The sequence below is a fragment of the Syngnathoides biaculeatus genome, chromosome 4, assembly GCF_019802595.1.
Source record: "Syngnathoides biaculeatus isolate LvHL_M chromosome 4, ASM1980259v1, whole genome shotgun sequence".
Taxonomy (NCBI): Eukaryota; Metazoa; Chordata; class Actinopteri; order Syngnathiformes; family Syngnathidae; genus Syngnathoides; species Syngnathoides biaculeatus.
In genome coordinates, this window is record NC_084643.1 from 2,972,919 (window position 1) to 2,993,713 (window position 20,795).

Sequence of the window (20,795 nt, forward strand, 5' to 3'; positions counted from 1 at the left end):
GTTCTGAGGACCCAGGTTTGATTCCGGCACCGCCTGTGTGGAGTTTTGCATGTTCTCCCCATGCCTATGTGGGTTTTCTCTGGGCACTCCGGTTTCCTCCCACATTCCAAAAAAATGCAACATTAATTGGACACTCTAAATTGCCCCGAGGTGTGATTGTGAGTCCGGCTGTTTGTCTAGATGTGCCCTGTGATTGGTTGGCAAACAGTTCAGGGCGTACCCCGCCTCCTGCCCATTGACAGCTAGGATAGGCGCCAGCGTTCCCCACGACCCTTATGAGGATAAGCGGTGAAGAAAATGGATGGACATCAGGTTAGAAAGAAAGACAGCTCCATTTTTTTTTTTTTTTTTTTAAAAACTTTTATTTGCAGAAGCTCCTTCGGTTGCACCGGTACACAGTATAATAGTCACATGACGAGGATATTTTGGTTGCAGTGTCGCAATAATTTTTCATTTTTTTTCTTTTCTTTCAAGCACCTGTTCCATCACACTATTTTCTAGACGACACATTTTTGACTAATTCAAGTGTTTTGGGTTTAGAATTAATCTCTAAAAGATCGTGTATCTGCTGAGGCAACGCTGAGTTGGCATAAATCTTTTGTCAATGCTGTTATTTGTCTATATGTCATGACAGCATTTTTTATTTTTTTTTTTTTTTTTTTTTTAAACACAGCTGGACCCAGTTGTATGACCTCGTCAGCTGTTTGAGAGCGAGCGTCGTCAGTAAATGAGAAATCAGTTCTCACTCCCGCACAGAGCAAGCAGGATCTTCTCATAATCTCCTTTAGTATCATCCTGGGGAGGAAAAAAAAAATGTTTGAATATTGGAACTCTTCCATTGTCTTTGATGAACAAAATATTAAATATGTTCATGTGTCACTCCGCTCCGTTTTCTCACCAGAATGTCCTGGTAGAGCGTTTTGCTGTATTTCTTCTTGTACTCCGCCTTGATTGGTTTCAAATCTTTTTCAGAGCGGCTCACCATGATGCGGGTGAGGATGTTTTTGCGGGTTCCGGACCCCTGAAAGAGAAAAGTCAAGAGTGACGACGCTGAGAAGACTGTGCCAAAAAAAAAAAAAAAAAATAATAATAATAATAATAATCCTCCGAGCGGGCGGCCTTACGACACCTTCATGGCCAAGTAGAGCTTCTCGGCAAAGAAAGCAGCCCTGCTCCCAGCGCACTTGACTGGAGTGAAGTGAAGTAGATTTACATTTGTGATAAACATAAAACGCTAACAGTGCTTTAGCGTGCGATTGTGCCTTTACCTACTGCCGTTAAGCAATTCTCAATATCGCCCTTCATCTCCAGGTCAATTGCTTTGGCCACATCCACTTTGCTGTACTTGGAGTACCTCTGAAAAACTGAAGAATGAGAGCCACCGTCCGTGTGAGAAGCGCAACGGGAGAAGAGAGGACGCAGTATGAGGGCGGTAAAGAGCTAGCTGACCTTCACGGAGGTGAGCGGCGCTCCTGACGGTGAGGATCTCAATGAAAACGGAGCAGTCTTTGCCTTTCCTCCCCTCCCCAGCCTCATACAGAGACCTGGCGTCACTGTCAATCAGCTGGTCGCACACTCCCTCCGTGCGGTTGGCCTGTGACGCACACAAACATATCCTTCAAAGCAAAAGCATCGGTCGAAATGGCGTCATGATACCGTTCGTCTATTCTCCCAGTTCGGTCATCGACGGTAGAAGAGACGATGTCATCATTTCGACTTTATTATGTTGCCTGGATGATAAAGGGCCGCTGTGGTGAAATGCATGACTTTTAGTATGTCATTAATGGAAAACACGGCAGCGGTTTTCCCCCACCACAAAACATGATCTTGACATATGTGGCTTTTTGGAACTCCCGCCATGAAAATCCTCTTTTGTTTTCGAGAAGAAGCAGGAAGTGACGTACATGGCAGGACCGCCCTCAAGTGGACTCGTTTGTTTCGATTGGTTTTACCTCCGGGAAGGTAGCTCGTTGTTCCTTCGTGTTAGCCAAAATGCCGGCTTGTTGCATTGCTGGACATTGCTTGACCACTCGGGAGGACGGATTGACCCTTCATAAGTTTGCAAGAGACCCGGTTCGTCGTGAAAAATGGATTGCACGGGTGCAAAGGACGAGAGCTTTGTGGGTTCTAAATGACAGGTAGGTGTGTATACAGTTACTAAAAATATAAATAAATATTTGGGGGGGGGTAATCCATGAATCAGGGTTGCTAAATGTGTCGATGTGCCCATCGGAAGGCTTCCGTGCAGCAGCCGCTGAATGACGGCCTCTGCAGGCCTTGTCGACAAGGCTGGCCGCCGGCCTTGTCGACAAGGCTGGCCGCCAGCCTTGTCGGCCGGGGTGGCTCATCGCCGCGGTGGACAAGTGGGCATTTATCACCACGATGCGAAGGTGGTTAGGGCGGGGAGGAGATTTGGCCATGATCCGCATATCATCTAAATATGGTTTGAAACAATAGGATAATATTGCCCCGGACACTTCACTCTGTTGTGAGATGTTCTCTTCTTCGAAAAGAGCTTCCGTGTCAGAAGGGGCGTGTTTGTCTCCCATAGTCGAGGCCGCAGCATGTTTTCAATAGCGAATGTCTGGGGTGACGTCAAGGAAAGTAAATGCAGACAATATCGATAACCACTCTGATGTCGAATGAGACTTCCGCAACTTTGCGCATGGATGACGAACTCTATGCTCATATTTATTTTTTCGTGTAGACATTGAAGTGAATAATCTTATATGTATTTTTTATTTCAATATCTATAGGGATGACACTAGACCTTTAAGGATAGTGAGCAGGAGTGGACGGGTTCTGCATTGAAACCACCCCTGCGACGCTTACAAGGGAGCCGCTTTGTCGGATAGAAAAATGCCTGCAGGAGGATTGCGGTACGCCACCACCCAGATCCTGTTGCGCTAGTAGAGCGTGTGTTTACAATGCTTTCTCGGTTTCAAAGAACTTGGGATAAAGCCTTTGTATGGTTTGAACAAATTATGAGAAATGACAATTTACTGATTGATGATATTGTTTTTATTACAGTAAGTCGATCACTCGGTGGCTTCACAGGACAAACATGCTTCACGTGCTCATCCCTTCATGTGCTAACCTAGTTGTCTGTTTTCTTCTGGCCTGCAATAAATGATTATCCTTCATTAATAATATAATTACGATCTAATATAAATACCGTAACTTCCAGCCTATAAACCGCAACTTTTTTCCCCCAGACGCTTTATGCAGTGATGCGGCTAATTTGTGAATTTTTTAACGGCCACAAGGGGGCACTTGAGCAGAAAAAGTATGAGTGAGACTGGTGGAATATATGTGTCGAGGAAGTGACTTTTGCCGGTATGTTTTTTTTTTTTTTTTTTTTTTAATCGGTTAGCGCCACGCTAATGGTTGCTGGTCTTAGTGCCGCGTCTCTGAGATTTAGGCATGTTTTGTTTTTTTTTTAACGGGCCCTGTTAGTCCTGTACTATCGTGTTGCTACTGTGTAGCTGCCGTGGGTTTTTTTTTTTTTTTTTTTTTTTTTTTTTTTTTTTAAACTAGCCCTGTTCGTGCGACTGTGTTGTTGCTATGTTGAGCTAAGTTACGGTATTAAAACTTTGAAAACGCTTTCTGTTTACCTTCTTTCTTTGTAAATATCTCTTGTTTCAATGTGGGCAATGGCGGCTTTTACACAGGTGCGGCTTATATACGTACCAAATGGTATTTCCTTTACAAATGTATTGGGTGAGGCTGATAATCAGGTGCGCTCTGTAGCCCGGAAATTACGGTATATGCATCCTACCAATACATACAACAATATAGCTATTAATGTTTCCCATTGTGAATGTTGCCGTGCAAATATTTGCATGTGAGGGATTAATCTTGTCATTGTGTCCACTACGGCGGCAGAGTGGTACGTTGCCTTAAGCTAAGAAGATTCTGCAGCCGCAAAAGAAAGACTGAACAAAATCCGGCTCAAACATCTTGTCACAAAATAAGGGAGCGCGTGCAAATGGAATCGTACCTTGCACAGTGACAGGAGGGCATTTCTGAAGTCTCCGCTGGTGTCAGATCTGATGTCTTCCTCCAGGTCCTTTTTGTAATCTTCAAATTATGACACAAACATTTTTGAAACAGTCAGTCAGTCAGTGTGTTTATTGGCTTTCTACTTTCGTCCATACCTTGCAGTGCAACACCTTCGGTCTGGAAGGTTTAACAAAGCTATCATGATCATATTCTCTAGAAGAGGCGGGGGCATCGCAACGTGGATTTGTCCATTTGTTTGCGAGCAGGCTATGTTGCTTCCCACTTTATGACGGTTGCTAACCGTGTAAACGGTGCCATTATGATTCTGAGGTGTGGACAGCGCCATTAATGTGAAAATTGATCAAACGGGGAAAATTTCTTCCTCCATACGGGCACCATTATCCGTAATGTGTTCTTGATTGTGCACCACCTCTCACCTCTCGGGCTTTAACCGCATCCGTCCTACTATTCGCATAAATGTATTATGTTGTTGGAAAAGGTAATTTAAGCCGCAAAGCTAGCTACTTCTGCGCAGAACCGTACTGTAAAATTCATTTGCATTTGATGATGATGGCTGAATGAAATTGAATGTTGCTGCCACACGCACCTTCCTTGTAGGCCTTCTTTATGTCCAAAATCTCCGTGTTGGTTCGAGAGGCCAAAATCTCGACAAGGGTGTCCTCGTCGGTTCCCAAACCCTGAGAAAGAGGAAAAAGACATATAAAAGGGTTTTTTTTTCTTTTTAAATGAGCAGCTTTAACCAACACCGTTTCTTATTCCGATGGGACAAGCCAGGATGAATACATGGAAGTGGGCGGAGTTTGAAAACAAATGACTGCGCGCTACGGACTTAAATCACTTTTGACCTCCAAAGTGGGCGGAGTTTGAAAACAAAAGACTGCGCGCTATGAATTTAAATCACTTTTGACCTCCAAAGTGCAACAGCAGCCGTTCCCCTTGGGCATGAGAGGAAGGGCGCGGGGAGACGAGTGCGCCAACGTGTGCCACGTGTACCTTCATGGCCAGCTTGAGCTGCTGGGCATCGTACTGGGCCGGCGTTTTCAGCAGGGCCATGACCACGTCCTCCAAATCTCCCTTCAGCGCCTTCTTCAGTGCTGCATCCAGCGGCTTCCAGAAAACAACAAATACTGACATTTATTCTCTGCGTAATGTTTGGAGAACTTTCCATGAGCACCATATTTACCTAAGTAACTTTTACATGTCGGAGTTTTTGTTACGCTACTATTAATCCATTACATTTAGCTAGAGTCCGCTCACTACTTTTATTTATATCTACAATTTCCTGCACAATCTTTTTTTTTTTTTTTTTTTTTTTTTAATCTCCTGCCTCGGGCGTCGTCACGATTGTTTTGCTAGTTCTATGCAACCGCCAGTGCCGTTCGACACGATCTCGAGCGTGCAGAGTCTCTGCGGCGCCGCGCACAAGCAAAGTCGACAAAGTGACTCGTTCACGCCAAGCGCCGCAGGAAACTACAACAATGGCGTGCGACACGCAGCCAGAAAAGGCACAAAAGCCTGGCCTTGCATTCAATCTACATTTTCAGTATCAACGAAGAAAGGCAACAGCTGCGTTGCTGTCATCGGCCTAAAAATGTCCACATTTCAGCCTACAACAACTGAGTTTGGAGTACATGTTGTAGTCTCTTAACACACCACAGTAGCGAAGGTGGTAGTGCAAAGTTATTATTTAAGACCATTTCTTGTGGCTAGATATACCTTTCATCCGTCCATTTTCTTTGACACTTATCCTCACAAGGGTCACGGGGAGTGCTGGAGCCTATCCCAGCTGTCAGCGGGCAGGAGGCGGCCCACACCCTGAACTGCTGGTAAAGCGTTGGCCTTACAGTTCTGAGGTCCCGGGTTCAATCCCGGCCCCGCCTGTGTGGAGTTTGCATGTTCTCCCCGTTCCTGCGTGGGTTTTCTGCAGGGTACTCCGGTTTCCTCCCACATCCCAAAAACATGCAACAGTAATTGGAGACTCTAAATTGCGCCTCGGTGTGATTGCGAGTGCGGCTGTTTGTCTCCATGTGCCCTGCGATTGGCTGGCAAGCAGTTCAGGGTGTGCCCCGCCTCCTGCCCGCTGACAGCTGGGAGAGGCTCCGCCACTCCCCACAAAACTCGTGAGGATAAGCGGCAAAGAAAATGGATGGATGGATCTGAATTTACATATTTCTATTTAACTGAATAAATGAGTTACTCGCCAGTTACACAGTAGTTGAGGGTGTGTTGTTTTTGTTCACAGAATATTCATTTAAGTAAATTATTCCTCAAGTCGTGTCATTGGACAATCCAGCGACACGACTTGAGTGCACTTTTTGGCTAGGCTATCCACATCGATCCAGAACCTGCGCCTGGTCACCCTTTTGTACCTTTCCGCTGGCTTGCTGGTACGCTTCTTTAATTTGCTGCCTCTGCTCATTGCTCCTCTTCACCAATATTTCAATGATGGTGTTCTCGTCCACACCTGCACACACGACATCACGTGAAATCACAATTTACGCCATCATCTGCACCGGAGTGACATCCGGATCGCATCCCCTTTCATTTCAACTTGAAATGTTGTTGGCTAAGACGTCAGAGACTGTTATAGTGAGAGAACGACGCCGTCATTTCTGTGATCACGAGCAGGAAAAACTGTTGAAAATGAATAGCTGTTGAGCCAGGCAGAAAGTTGTACTAGTACAAATCTACCAGCAGGAGGTGCTAAGTTCTGGAAACAAAAGGGAAACCCTTTATCTCTAAGATGGCACAGTTGTACTGTATGACCCCACAAGATTGGCACAATCCTTCCTCGGAGGACTTCCGAGATCACCTTTGGCCTTGATGGCTTGGTCCAGGACGGCGGCATCGCTGCTGGCGCTGAAGTTGGGTGCTGCCTTCACTGTCCCCTCGTTCTTTAAGACCTGAGGTCCAACAGACAGATTTGGAATGAGTGTTAGTTTCTTCTAAATGTTGACTTTCATTTCCTGGTGTGCATCAGGGAACATTTCCCCTTCTCCTTCTCCTTTCACTTCCTCTGCCTTCACTCCCCATATTCATCTTGATCCCTGGTGTGCAACAGGGCACTTTTCCCCGCTCCCTTCACTTCATCTGCCTTCACTACCCATATTAGTCTTTATCCCTGGTGTGCATCAGGGCTCATTTCCCCGCTCCCTTCACTTCCTCTGCCTTCTCTCCCAATATTCATCTTCATCCCTGGTGTGCAACAGGGCACTTTTCCCCGCTCCCTTCACTTGATCTGCCTTCACTCCTCATCTTCATCTTTATCCCAGGTATGCATTAGGGCACATTTCCCTTCTCCTACCTTCACTCCCCATATTCATCTTTATCCTTTGAGAGCATCAGGGCACAATTCCCCGCTCCCTTCACTCCCCATAGTCATCTTTATCCCTGGTGTGCATCAGGGCTCATTTCCCCGCTCCCTTCACTTCCTCCGCCTTCACTCCCATTATTCATCTTTATCCAGAACCAAGGCCATTTTGCCAATAATCATGAAAACTCAAACCGTACACATGAAAGTTCACGCTAAAAAGAGTTTCCAGACACGACTTTTAGCTTACTCCCACCCGAGAGCCGACCAAGTGTGTCACAATGATGCCAGATAACCTTTAAGCAGGCGAATGGCGAGCGGCCTTTTACTGTTTGTTGAGTTTAGATAGGGAGGGGCTCAAATTCCTTTTCTATTGAGTCACATGCTCATAAGACAGAAATACTCATTTTCATACTTTTAAGGAGTGAAAAGAGTTCTTCAGGCTTGTGCAATAATTATCAATTTTTCAGCGCCTCCCCTCCATTTTGGAGCTAACCTTTTAAACGTTACACTCCCTCATTCTTCCTCTCTCCGTGTTTTTGTGCTCCCTCCTCTTTCCCGTGCCGTAAACCCTGCCAGGAAAATTTTCCACCCGAGCATATCACAGGAAGAGCGAAAAGGGAACAAACACGGCGGTTGGCCCGCGCAACCGGAGCCGAAGAACGCCGACTTACTGACTCATCGGGCATGCCCAGATAGACGGTCTGCATCATGAACTCTCGGATGAAAGACATGGTGAGGCTGGAAGGGTTGCGGGGCGGACTGCACGGCTCTGCCAAAGTGAGGAGGACACACACAAGATTGTAAATCATGTGGGAAACGACAGTCTGTAGGATGATTGGAAAATGTGTGGGATGGGGGGGGGGGGTCAATATTGAAATTCCAGTTTGAAGAGTGTCTTCATCCATATGTGAGCAAAAAACCTTTGGGTCATGTACAGTAGGTGGTTGTTGATTGTGTGATGGTAGTTTTCCATAATGGCAATCTTGTGGAGGCTGCTCGGCCACACCCACGCTAACCACCGACACAGACGGAAGTTTTAGCCCCTTATAATCTATAATTTTTCATGCACGATAGATTTGAGCGTTTTGCCTGCGTCATCACACCCGCTTTCTGTTGCTTACAAATTACGTAACAGTACAAAAGTGCCGTCTTTCCGGCCACACCCACGCCAGTGGTACGGAGGGGGTGGGAGAGCCGTCAAGCGTTTGCAGTAAGCGGAAAGCTTCGGAGCCTCAAGAAATGTCCCAGAAAGAAGCAGGGCGGCATTCTCGAGATTGTTGACGTCAAGCGACGTGACTTACCGTGTGGCTGGGAAGGAGAGACGTCGAGGTGGGGACTGAGTGAGCTTTGCAGGGGCGCGAGGCGAGCGGGAGGAGTTCCTTTATAGTCGTGGCAAACTCCACCTAGAAGCCAGGCCGGCCCATCACTCCGCTCCCCTCCCCTCCCTCCTCCTGCCTCGGACTTCAACACCGCCTGCAAATCCTGCGGCGAGCTGCGGCGAGCGTGGAAGATTTAAAAAAAAAAAAAAAAAAAAAAACAGACCGACGTCATCTGCTTAAATTATACTTTACTTTCTGGAGATTGTACCCTAAATTTGTATATACTGGAGTAGTAGTAGATGGTAGGAGTAAATGATGTAGTGTGGAAAGCAGTTTGTCCGATATCCAAAATGGACTTATATGCTTTTTATTTTCTATCTGGTGAAACAATTCAGTGCAACAGGTAATTTATGGAAATGTAATTGTGATTTTAGCTTGTCATGATGAATTAAAAAAAAAGAAGATTCCTAGAGGCCAAGGCATATACGTATACGTATAACCTGAATATATTCAGCAGAAACAGCCGATACAGTCAAAATAAAGTTATAGTTTTTGATATTTTAGAACATGAGTTCATTTTAGATAAGACACATATGCTTTTCCCCCTTACTCTCTGACATGAAATGAGACTCAAATGTTCCTCTTTTACGTTATTTAGCATTACAAACATTGGTTGCCAGCCAAGCGCAGCGCACGTAGAGACAAACAGCCGCACTCACAAACAGACCTAGGGGCAATTTTAAAATCCACACAGGCGGGGCCGGGATCAAACCCGGGTCCTCAGAGCTGTGAGGCCAACGCTTTACCAGCAATATATATATGTATATATATGTATATATAATTTTTCTTGTTGGTAATTTATTTTTGCGTTCCTTTAAGATATATTGAAAATTCAGGGTCTGCTTTAATGGCCAAGTGATTGTAACACAAGGAATTTTTCTCCGGCAGTCGGTGTTGCCCTGGTACGACTTTCAGAATAAAGAACAAGGAAAAACAGCATAGCAACAAAACAAAGAACAAAAGACACTTCTGTTTAGAGGAACAATTCCTTACAAGGCGTGCAAGATGTAAAATCTATATCGATATTGTGTTCATGTCAATCGTGCAAAGGGAGCAGTTTAAATTGACGAATCATTCAGTTTTGTCAGTTAAATATCCATCTATTTTCTGAGCTGCTTATCCTCACAAGGGGTCACAGGAGTGCTGCTCATGGTTGCCAGCCAATCACTGAGCACATAGAGAAACAGACAAGTCGCATTCACAATCACACCGAGGGGTAATTTAGAGCCTCCAATTAATGTTGTTAGTTAAATACTTTTTCAAAATGAATGAACAATTGTGATTTCCATATCAATCGTCGAGTCTTACTAATAACATTTTATTTCTTATTACCAGTACTAATTTTCTTCTAGTAGGTGTACTCAAAGACCTTGCCAGTAAACGTTTGTGCTGCAATGGTAACACTACTAGCCCAAACTAGGAGCCATGTGTCATGCACTAGTATCTTCCTGCACTCTCCTAGTAGCACCAAAATACCCACTTGTAGTTTTGCCTCACTAGTAACATAATTTTTCTACAAGTACACCAAAGTTGTTGTACGAGTGACGACAAAGAGTGTACGACTTGAACTGCTGCCAGTGAGGCAAAAGTATGCACTTGTTGACATCTGTCCTACTAGTGGTTGTAGTACTCATGTAGAATTTTCTTCAGGTGTGGCAGAGGTCAAAGGTCAGATTAACTCATCACTGATGAGTGTGCTGAACACGGAGTGATGATTGACTGTTTCCTTTCAGATTCGTCACTGCGTTGGATGACGACATCACACACATTGATGAGGACAGATGAAAAAAAAAAGGAGTGGGTAGAATAAAAATAATAAGCTAATAAAAATGGTTTTACCCTGCAGATCAACTTTGTTGGATTCTGGAAAATAACCAGCTGCATTTTTATCCAAGTACAATTTTCTGCAGATGTCAGAAAACTTCACTTATTTGAAACAAACATACACTATTAACTGGATTTAAATGCGTAAAAAAAAAAAAATGTGTTTTTATGACGAACTCATATTATCATATATGGCACCGATGGCTGCGAGTGAGGCAGCATTGCTAACAGGTAATCTGATGACTGTTTGGGGCGTCCTCTTGCCGGCGCACTTTGTTTGCTTTCGGCTGCTACAGAGCGAAACTCCATCTTGGTTGGGGTTTAATATTTCAAGACTGTGGATCGTTTGGTTCCCCGCATGAAGAACCCGACCAAAGCTCGCTTGTCCTCATGGTCTCGAAGTGGAGCGCACGAAAGGAACCGCTCGGATCAGGTCGGAGGGACTGGTAATCACATTTCTTTTTTAAGCTCTTTACAAATGGAAGGGTAGCGCGTTGGCATTTGGAGTCATTTAGATTTTAACTAAACTGTCACAAGAATGAAAAATGTCTTCTGTAAGATGAGATTTATGGATCGCAAAGCAGGAAAGTCTTTAGAGTAACTAGAAAAGGAAGACAAAATTGTGACGCCGGATTTGTACTGACACTTTGACCCTTTAGAATTGATGTTGATTAACAATTTAAAGATTCGAAGCCTTTCTATGAGAACACTTTGTTACCTCGAATACAATAAATAGATCAATATTCATCCATCGATACATACATTTTCTTAGCCGCTTATCCTCACAAGGGTCGTGGGGAGTGCTGGAGCCGATATATCAATATTCAGTACTGTGCAAAAAGCCACCGTTTAGCTTAGTTTCAGAATGGCGCTTTTATTGTAAACATTAAATAAAAGAACATGTAAAGGGTTGCCCAAAGATAATTTTCACAAAGCTATAAAGCGGGGGTGCTCATCGGGAGGTAGTCTTGGTCGATCGCGGGACGGGGTGCCAAAAAAAAAAAATGAAAAAAATACGTCAGCCAATGTCCCGTCTAAACTCCGCGCATATGCAATTGTACACCGCTGATGGAGTCTCTTCGCCGATATTCAGCGTTGCGTGCAAAAAAAATAAAATAATCCAATGCAAATTGAAAGTATAACATACAAATATTCCATTTGTGGCATTTTGCAATGTGATTCAATGAGTGAGGGATGACTGGTTGTTACATCCAACGGCATAATTCACATATGTAGTGTAAAAAATAAAAAGAAGCCACTGGTTTCTTTTAGGCAGCACACGGAACTTTCTCTAACAACGACGCCACACTCCTTTTCCTAGTTTACCATAACCCCCCCCACCCCTACCCCGCTCTTAAATTAAAATGTTATAATACTTATGCAGCCTATCAATGTGTTTTATAATGACAGCATCCACCACCACTCCGTTAGTTAGCAACACAGTCTGGGCAACGTTGAGCAAAGACGAGCTGGACATGCTGCTTATGTTTACTTTTGATATTAATGAAGAAAGTTGAAAAAGAAATGCTGTTGTTTTAAGATGCAATGACTTTTGGATTATGTGAATAATCGAAGAAAAAGTGGTTAAACTGGACGAGATTTTCTCTTTTCCGAGTGGGAAAGATCTGGTCTGAAGCCGAAGTAGAAAGTGCAGGATGAGATGGTGTGTCATTTCATAATTCCATCTCGGCACAGCCTGATCCAGGAGGAAAGCACAGACAATACGGTGCACAAAAAGCTAATTCTGCATTTTAAATATAGGAAGCAACATAACATTAACCTTAAAACGGTTTGGGAGCATCATCATCATCATTTCCCCGAGAGGGGTTGCGTCAGGAAGGGCATCCGGCGTAAAAACTGTGCCAAACAAATAAGAGGGTTCATCCGAGATGCCACGCTGTGGCGACCCCTAACGGGACAAGCCGAAAAAAACTCGGTTTTTTTAATCATCATTTGCCCCACCCCCGCTCCCACCCTGTCGTCAGTCGCTCGCAAGAGGCTGGATGCTTGAAAAGTAGATCTTGGGGTCAAAAAGTCTGGGCACCCCTGCTATAAAGGATGGCGCAAGAGACCAATAAGAAAAAATCAATTAAAATTTGATGAGGATCAGGATTAACGGGCTGCTTGATGAAAACTATCATTGGGCCTTCGCTGCTACTATATAAAAAATCGAATGGAGGCCCAAGACTTTTGAACAGTAGCGGATACAGAATACGTGTGCAAAAATAATTGCATATACGTATATTTTGTAGAGCTCAGTCGCTGTGGGCGCGCAGCATCAGTTGTGGCAGCAACACACGTTTGCCTTTAAAAATGTACGTCAAGTCTTCTGCGGCAGACGCCGGCGGCTCCTTCGCGTTGACCTTTCTGGGAAAGAAAGTTGGACGACGTCACTCTGTGGCCCCTGCAGGCAAGAAATGTGAGCATAAATATGCACAAAAAAATGTTCGATAATGATAAATATACACATAATTGAAAAAGAAACATCTTTTTTTTCTGAATTCCCGCACCTACGGCCTCCACCAGAAAGCGACAAAAACAATCACATAGACAAGACTCCAACATCTTCAAAAGCAATTAATTTACATAAAAAGGGGAAGTGTTAACGTTCAAGTTCCCCCATACAGTATTTGCGTCCATAATGTGCACGTGGATACTGAAACACTCGAAATACATTCCCGTCCTCCAATTATATATTTTTTTAAAACAACCTCATTACTTGCTCTGTATTTTCGCTTCTCCTCCAATTTCCGTCATATTTTCGAAGCTGCCTGGGAGGGAAGCAACCCATCCACCCGCCCAGAGGATCCCACAGCGTCCCCAAAACCTGGACTGGTCCCTGTGACGGCACAGGACCCGGGTCTACCAGGAAGCGTGCCGCAGGTTCTGGATGAGAGGCCCCATCACCGAGACCACAGAACCAACTACACCGCAGGTCAGCGATGCATAGTGTCGCTTTATTAAACTCACTAGCCCAGAAAAAAAAATATGACTATTGACTAAAGTAAAATTCTTAATGTCTCCTCTTCTGAAAGATATTTCTGGAAACAAAGCTACACCATGACGACATGATGTATTTCCTGATTGAGGAGGAAACAGTGACCAAAGACAATATTACAAAGAAACATGAAACTGACTGAGAAGGCCATTTCATGCCCACAATTAATACATAATAATAATTACATAAAAGATAGATAGATAGATAGATAGATAGATAGATAGATAGATAGATAGATAGATAGATAGATAGATAGATAGATAGATAGATAGATAGATAGATAGATAGATTTTCTATACACACATTTTCTTAGCCGCTTATCCTCACAAGGGTCGTGGAAGTGCTGGAGTCTATCCCAGCCGTCAATGAGATTTCAGATACGCCGATACTTGCTAAGTTTTCACAGATGTTACAAATTTATTGTCGTATTCTAATTGGAATTATGAATAACTTTTCCCCTGCCTGACCTCTGTGCAGGCACTGTGTGTTCACTTCCCCCTCAATGTGCCTTTTTTTTTTTTTATTATTATTTCTAATTTTTTTTTTATGTACCCTTTGAGTGACTGACTGTGGACAAGTCGAGGCAAGAGTTGTGCGCCAAGCCCGAAATTAGCCGGGACGTTCCAGCACGCCGCAATCCCCGGAAAGGATGAGTGGACGGCTGCGCACCAACAAGAAACGACTCCCTTCGTTACGGTGACTGAAGTTGCAACACTGCGACGGATGATTTATCACAATGTTATGATATCTCACAGATGGGAGAAAGATACGAAGATCGTGTGAACAATGTAGTCCTGTTCTCGAGTCGACTGATTGTATTTTGGTTGCATGTATTACTCTGAGTGGTTTAGGTTCAGCTGAACCACAAACTTTATTGGTAACGATACCGTTTCTTTAAACGTGGTGGTGTCCAAACATTTTCATCCGAGGGCCACATACAGAAAATCAATAGATGCAGTTCTTCAAAAATGATCCTAAAATAATCAATCAAGCAGTCATCTATCATTTACATTATATATAAACAGTATATAAATTGTTTATATATATATGGTTTTGTTGAAAAACTTGGTGGGTAGAGAAGACAAATATACTCCCACAAGAGTGCAGTTATTTTCAAATAACATGGCTCAAGTAAAAAGTAGTCAGATATCTAAGTATTTACTTAAGTACCATATTTTCCGCACTATAAGGCGCACCGCATTATAAGGCGCACCTTCAATGACTGGCCTATTTTAAAACTTTTTTTCATATATAAGGCGCATAGAATAGACGCTACAGTAGAGGGTGGGGTTATGTTATGCATCCATTAGATGGGCTGCGCTAAAGGCTCAAAATTGATCCATATATAAGGCGCACCTGATTATAAGGCACACTCTCATCTTTTGAGAAAATTAAAGGCTCTTTGGTGCGGAAAATATGGTATTCAATGGGAAAAAAAACACTCAAGTAAAGAGTCATTCGTGAGTATGTTTAGGTGGAAGCATGAACATCAAATTATATATATAATATAATAATAATTTATCAGTCAACACACACACACCTGCCAGCATTTTCAATTTTAGGCACCAATAACGTGGACCCTACAGAAATATTATTTCGCTTTATTCACTTCACTTCACTGAAGAAGCCGTCTGTTGACTGGACCTGGTGATTGTGATTTTGTGTGTTTGTCTGTGCATGTCGTGTTTATTACACACCATGCACTGAGTGTGTGGTTTGCACCATTCACACAAAGCAGGCGTTACTTCAGGAAATTGCAACATTTACAATTTGTGAAAAGGCGGGAGAAAGTTGAGTCCGAAATCAAAAATGTACCATGCCAAATAGCATTGTTGTAGTATGATTCAGTTTTACAGTATTCCATTTCTGACGTTATTGTTTATTTATAGGTGTTAAGTAGGTAAAAATGTTATACATAGCGCTTAACATTCAACATTGAACCAATAATCACTGAGTGGCACAATTGACCTCTCCGTAGAAATTGCGTCATCTGCGTCGCTGACCAATCAGAGGCCAGAGATCTACATAAACCACGCCCCTTTTTTGACCTGCAGTTTCCTCAGACAACGTTGAATGGTCCAATATAGCTTTTGTTAGCGTTTTATCGCGTATTTGGGTTCTTTAACAATAGATATGGTTAAGAGGTGTAGTCACGGACTTTGTAATAGTGACGACAGGTATCCTGAAAGGCTAGTTGGTGGAGTTCAATTCGTACCCTTTCCAAAACCGAAGACCCAGTACGAAAAATGTCTTCGATGGATCAAACTTTGTGGAAGACCGCATCATCGACTGAATCCATCTAAAATCAGCCGGAACAGAAGACAGAGTACGAAAAATGTGTTCGATGGATCAAACTTTGTGGAAGACCGCATAATCAACTGAATCCATCAACCGGAACAGATATGTTTGCACGAAGGTAAGCCCTAAATTTGATTTTCAATAAGTCTCATATAAATGAATTAGCAGTTCTTGGCTTGCATAACATAGCTAAGTGTGAATGATTGACGCACTTGATCTGTGTTGAGCCATATTTTGCGATGATCTGACTGCACAAACGTGTCCCTTTGTTCGCGGCTAATGAGCGAAGCCAAACCGGACTAGCAGTCCTAAAAGCCTTCGACGTGCACCGAGACACCAAGACTGAAGGAAGGATGTTTGAGGACACTAAAGTAGTGATTGTCGTACTCGGTCGGGACTTTCGTAGGTTCGGCACTAATTCAAGAATAATTATTGAGGGGAGCGCGTGACGTTACACAAAGAAAACGAGAGAAACAACTCGTAAATCAAGCCTCGCCTTCTTTTCCTTCATAAGGCGGTTCACAAACGGCTATACAGATACACATACAGATTCTGCACACATGTGTGATAGGTAACACGAAAATAGGAAACTGTCAATGACGAATTCGTCTTGGGGTTATAATATATTATATTATGTGGCTTCTCGGTCTTCCTCTGACTCCGGAAAGATCTCGCGCTAATATCAATGGTTTCTCCGTCGATATGCATGGAAATACCATTGGAATACCCCTCGCTGAAATACTTGAAGCCCTGCTGTCTGCTTTTCAACGATATTTCACTGTTAGCTAAGAATGCGAGTGAGAAATCAGCCGGTAAATGGGACAGTTTCGCTCTATTCTTTTCTTGCTGCGCCGCCCTTTTTGCTAATTGTTTGTCCTACGTAGACTCACGTGGTGTGACGTCACTTTAGGAGGCCTGGTCAAGTGCCCTGTACGGAGGGGTCAATTGCTGCCAATACATGTTTAACTGTAGCTATGGACAAATTATGGCTTACGGCCATGCTGCCCTGAGAACGCCGATCTCGGAAGCTAAGCGGGTTTGGCCCACTGATCTAAAAAAAAAAAAATAAGATTGGGTGGCTCATTGGCCACCAAAAGTAAAGTTTCCATCCGCCATCTTGATACTCGCAAAACAACCATGCCGACCTGTGCGTTCATCGCCCGTTTCGTAGCTGGGAGAAAACATTCCACAGGTAAATTAGAAAGATTTACTTTGACACTGATAAAGTTTGTTTGTAAAGGTTTTTTTTAATAGTCTGATGAGCTCAATTCAGTTGAACAAAGTTTTGTTTACAGTTGTTGTTGTTCACTGTTTACTCTCTGCTTCACCTTTACAGGCCGACGATTTTTCACAAAAAAAGCGATGTAAATATTTTCCCAAACTTCATCAGCTGATAAGCAAGAAATCACATTTTCTGTGATTTTTTTTTTGATGAATTTCATTATACAGAACTCTGCAAATGGAAGTTTAAATTTTCAATCTGAAATAGGACGTCGCAGAGACAACAAATAAACAATGTGTTTAGCATGTATTTTTCCATTGTGAGTCCTTATTTCCAAAAACATATCTAACTGATTGACTTAAAATTGAATGTTTTTATGACAAAAAAAATGCTCATGTTTTTTGCTATGTTATGATGATAGTGCTTCATACCGTATTTGGGAAAAGTTAACATGTAGCAGAAATCGGGCCCGAGCTAACACGCAAGGTTTCTCAGTAGTCACTTTCCTTTGCGCTTAGCCTTTTTTGGCATACCAGGACAAATTAAAAATCCTTCATGCTACCGTAATTTAAAATATGTCAAGGTCACGCGACCAGTTTTAATTCCACGTGTCAAACTTTGAGGAAATACCCAGTCATAATCCAAATGTAAACCATGTCCTCCACACGTTTTGGGAGTACCAAGATGGCGACTAAGTGGCTTCAACCAATCGACACACCGCTCGATGTCTATGCTCTACTCATTCTTTTTTTTTTTTTTATTAATCATATTTGTTGACGCTTCGTATGATTGTGACGTGTTTGGGATAGTGTCGGGTCTATCAGATCTCCACTAAAAGCTGAGGTACATGCACGACGTCAAATGAGCACACAAGAGGGCACTTTATTTGAAAAGTAATGAACGAATCCATAGTTGCGGGCTGATTATGGCCCGTGTTTGTTTGTTGCCTCGCGGTGAATGCAAACAAAGAGGCGTTGTGTTCTCAGTCATACTCACATGGCCACCCTGATGTCGCCCGTGTGGGCGGCACCTGATCTGGATTCTGATGACATGCATGTGCAAGTACAAACACCACACAGTGCGGAGGACAGGGACACAAAGTAAGAAGAAGAAGAAGTAGGCAGTGGTGAGCGCGAATTATGTCAGTGCCCAAAAAAAAAAAAAAAAAACAAATGCGAAAATTAACAAGACGGGAGGCCGCGAGGCTCAAATATCATTACCGGAAGTTCCGAACGAATCCTGGACATTGTTCAAGAGAAAAGAGGAAGAGCGCTTTACCGAGTAAAAGTCTCTTCTTTCTTGCGATCATTGAGGATATTTTCGCCAGTGCTGTATCGGTTGTTTGATGAAAAAAAAATATTTTTAAAACAAACATTTTAAAAAGCTGAAAATCTCAGGTCGAGGGATGACCGCAATGCATCATCAGTCGGATCAGTTCACATCATGTTCGGAGTCAGTCACAGTGAAAACTGTGAGTCAACATATGTTTGTGATTTTCAAGCTTCTGCTGACTGAAGGGGGTTCCGTGGCTTAAGACATGAAACAGCTGGAAAGACATCAAAAGGAGGAGGAGGAGGAGGAGGAGGATGAGGGAAGAGGCACTAGTTCGTCAATCTTGGGTGAACTCCAGCACCACCTTGTGGCCTAAAGTGTGTACAGCAACAAGTGCTTTTAGTTGTATTTCAGACATCTGTTAAAAAGTAGATTTCCCTTTGCACAACTGTTTTATTCATTCATTCATTTATGATATCGCTAAGAGCAAAGTTCTGTTTCTTGCCGGTCTCACTGGGTGACTCATAAAACGTAACGTCGCCATTTCAATTCTCGGCCCCATGTCTGGCAGGGATCTGGGAAGCCCTTTATTTTATTGTGTTATTTTATTCGGAGCCGTGACGTGGGGACACCCAAAGTGGGATTTGTTCTTATTGCGTAAAACATTGATAACAACAGTACACTCATTTGCAAATCCTTAGACTGTCAAAGAATGGGACTGCTTTTTTTGTGCAGTCAGACTTGTTGGAGCTAACTCCAAGGAACACGACGTGTTGGTAGCGATCGACAACGTACGGAATAAATGCAGTGAATAATCAACATCACTTGATGTCGTCTTCAATTTTAGTGTTATGTTTTGTCCTGCTATATATAAATAAATTTTGGCTTCAAATGAAGTACAAGGCAGAGTTGCGTTCTTTTACATTGCATTTTTGTGTAGCATTGGAGTGTAAAAGGGCAAGAATTCCGTTGGCCAAGAGCTCTCAACTGTCTGAGTGTGTTTTGTTGCCCCTTTTAAAAGGAGCGCCTCACTAAATGCTTTGGATTCATCAATTTACTTGCAGTGAGTGAGCGCTTACAACAGTAAGCAACGGGGGTGCTTGCTAAAGTCGACAGATCCAAAGGTCTTCATCATGCGTTTGTGTTGACTTGTACCAAAATAAGGCGAAAGCCGCAAAGAGCTACCGTAATTTCCGGCCTATAAGCCGCAATTTTTTTCACACGCTTTCAACGGTGCGGTTTATGCGGTGATGCGGCTAATTTGTCCATTTTTTTCTAACGGCCGCAAGGGGACACTCGAGCGGAAAAGGCAAGGGTGAGACCGGTAGAATATATGTGCCGAGGAAGTGACTTTTACCGGTCCGGCCCTGTTAGTGCTGCGCTAGCGTGTTGCTACCGTGTGTCAGTGATTTTTACCGGTATCCGGCCCTGTTAGCGCGGCACTAGTGTTAGCACGGTGCTAGCGTTAGCGTTAAATTCTCTGTGTACCGTCTTTGTAAATATCTCGTGTTTCAATGTGGGCACTTGCAGCTGTTTCACAGCTCTGACATATGGACGTACCAAATGGTATTTCCTTTACAAATGTACTGGGTGAGTCTTATAACCAGGTGCGCTCCATAGGCCGGGAATTACGGTAATGATTATTTTGTTACAAATTAAAACAATTTAGTAGCTGTTGGTTCTTAGAGATTATTTGGCTATATAAAAGTCAAAATATTAGAACCCCCACCCTAATAGCCCTAATGTAGTATTCTCTAGGTGACAAAAACGTGGCACACTGCGTATTTAATTGTACTGTTTTTTTAATGTAGTATAATCATATTCTATCTCACACATTAACCTGATTTTGACAAGGTATTCATTGGGTGCTGTGCATACAAAGAAAATGTCATTTCTGATGCAATTCTGCATCGATTTTACTGACACTGACTCGCAAAGAAAGAGACAACTTTACAGCAATGGATGAAGAAAACTCAATTCAGATAATTGAATGAGCATCCTTTTAAATTCTTAAATATTGGATTCACATGATATGGAGAGTTGTATTTGACAAGAACATGTATGCTTGATTGTTTTCAATTTATGACGAGGACCACGTGACTTTCTGGTCCTGCATAGCGGCCATCGCGTGCACTGGATGACCGACGTGGATGATGAAGCACTTACGATCGCCGGTGACTTCAGTTAGGACAAGACGAGTTGAAACTGAAAATGCTTTTTGGCCCAAGGCCATAAGCACCTTTGACTTGGACTTGGCCTCATGGTCAACTAGCAAAAAACATCACCGAGGCAACGCGTCTTGGCCGCGCCAAAAATCAGAAGCTTCTCTGTGAGCTCCTTGTTCAGAACTCTCGACGAAGCCAGGAAACGCTCATGGCCGTAAACATCGGGGGCGCCCTAAAAATCACTGAAGGGAAAACTCCTGAAAAAGGATCACTGGCGGAAGATCTCCACACAGGCGGGGCC

At 43.2% G+C, this 20,795-nt stretch overlaps 1 protein-coding gene and 1 long non-coding RNA gene across 3 annotated transcripts; one reads left to right on the forward strand and one right to left on the reverse strand.

Moving 5' to 3' along the window:
- Positions 1–335: 335 nt before the first annotated feature.
- Positions 336–8,795, reverse strand: anxa1a (annexin A1a). The gene is made up of 12 exons (XM_061817190.1): positions 8,638–8,795; positions 8,008–8,105; positions 6,836–6,926; positions 6,393–6,487; positions 5,017–5,130; positions 4,610–4,700; positions 4,001–4,080; positions 1,450–1,594; positions 1,269–1,364; positions 1,130–1,188; positions 899–1,021; positions 336–795 (listed from the first exon to the last, which is right to left on the reverse strand). Exons 2-12 carry the CDS (start codon positions 8,065–8,067, stop codon positions 736–738), a joined length of 1,014 nt encoding a protein of 337 aa, XP_061673174.1. The 5' UTR covers positions 8,068–8,105; positions 8,638–8,795; the 3' UTR covers positions 336–735.
- Positions 8,796–10,841: 2,046 nt separating this feature from the next.
- On the forward strand, positions 10,842–18,046 carry LOC133499302 (uncharacterized). 2 transcript variants are annotated; one of them, XR_009794613.1, is made up of 4 exons: positions 10,842–10,985; positions 12,792–12,958; positions 13,307–13,474; positions 14,098–18,046. It is a non-coding gene; the product is annotated as an uncharacterized LOC133499302 (long non-coding RNA). The 2 variants fall into 2 exon arrangements; XR_009794612.1 differs by having other exon boundaries at positions 13,307–18,046.
- Positions 18,047–20,795: the final 2,749 nt, after the last annotated feature.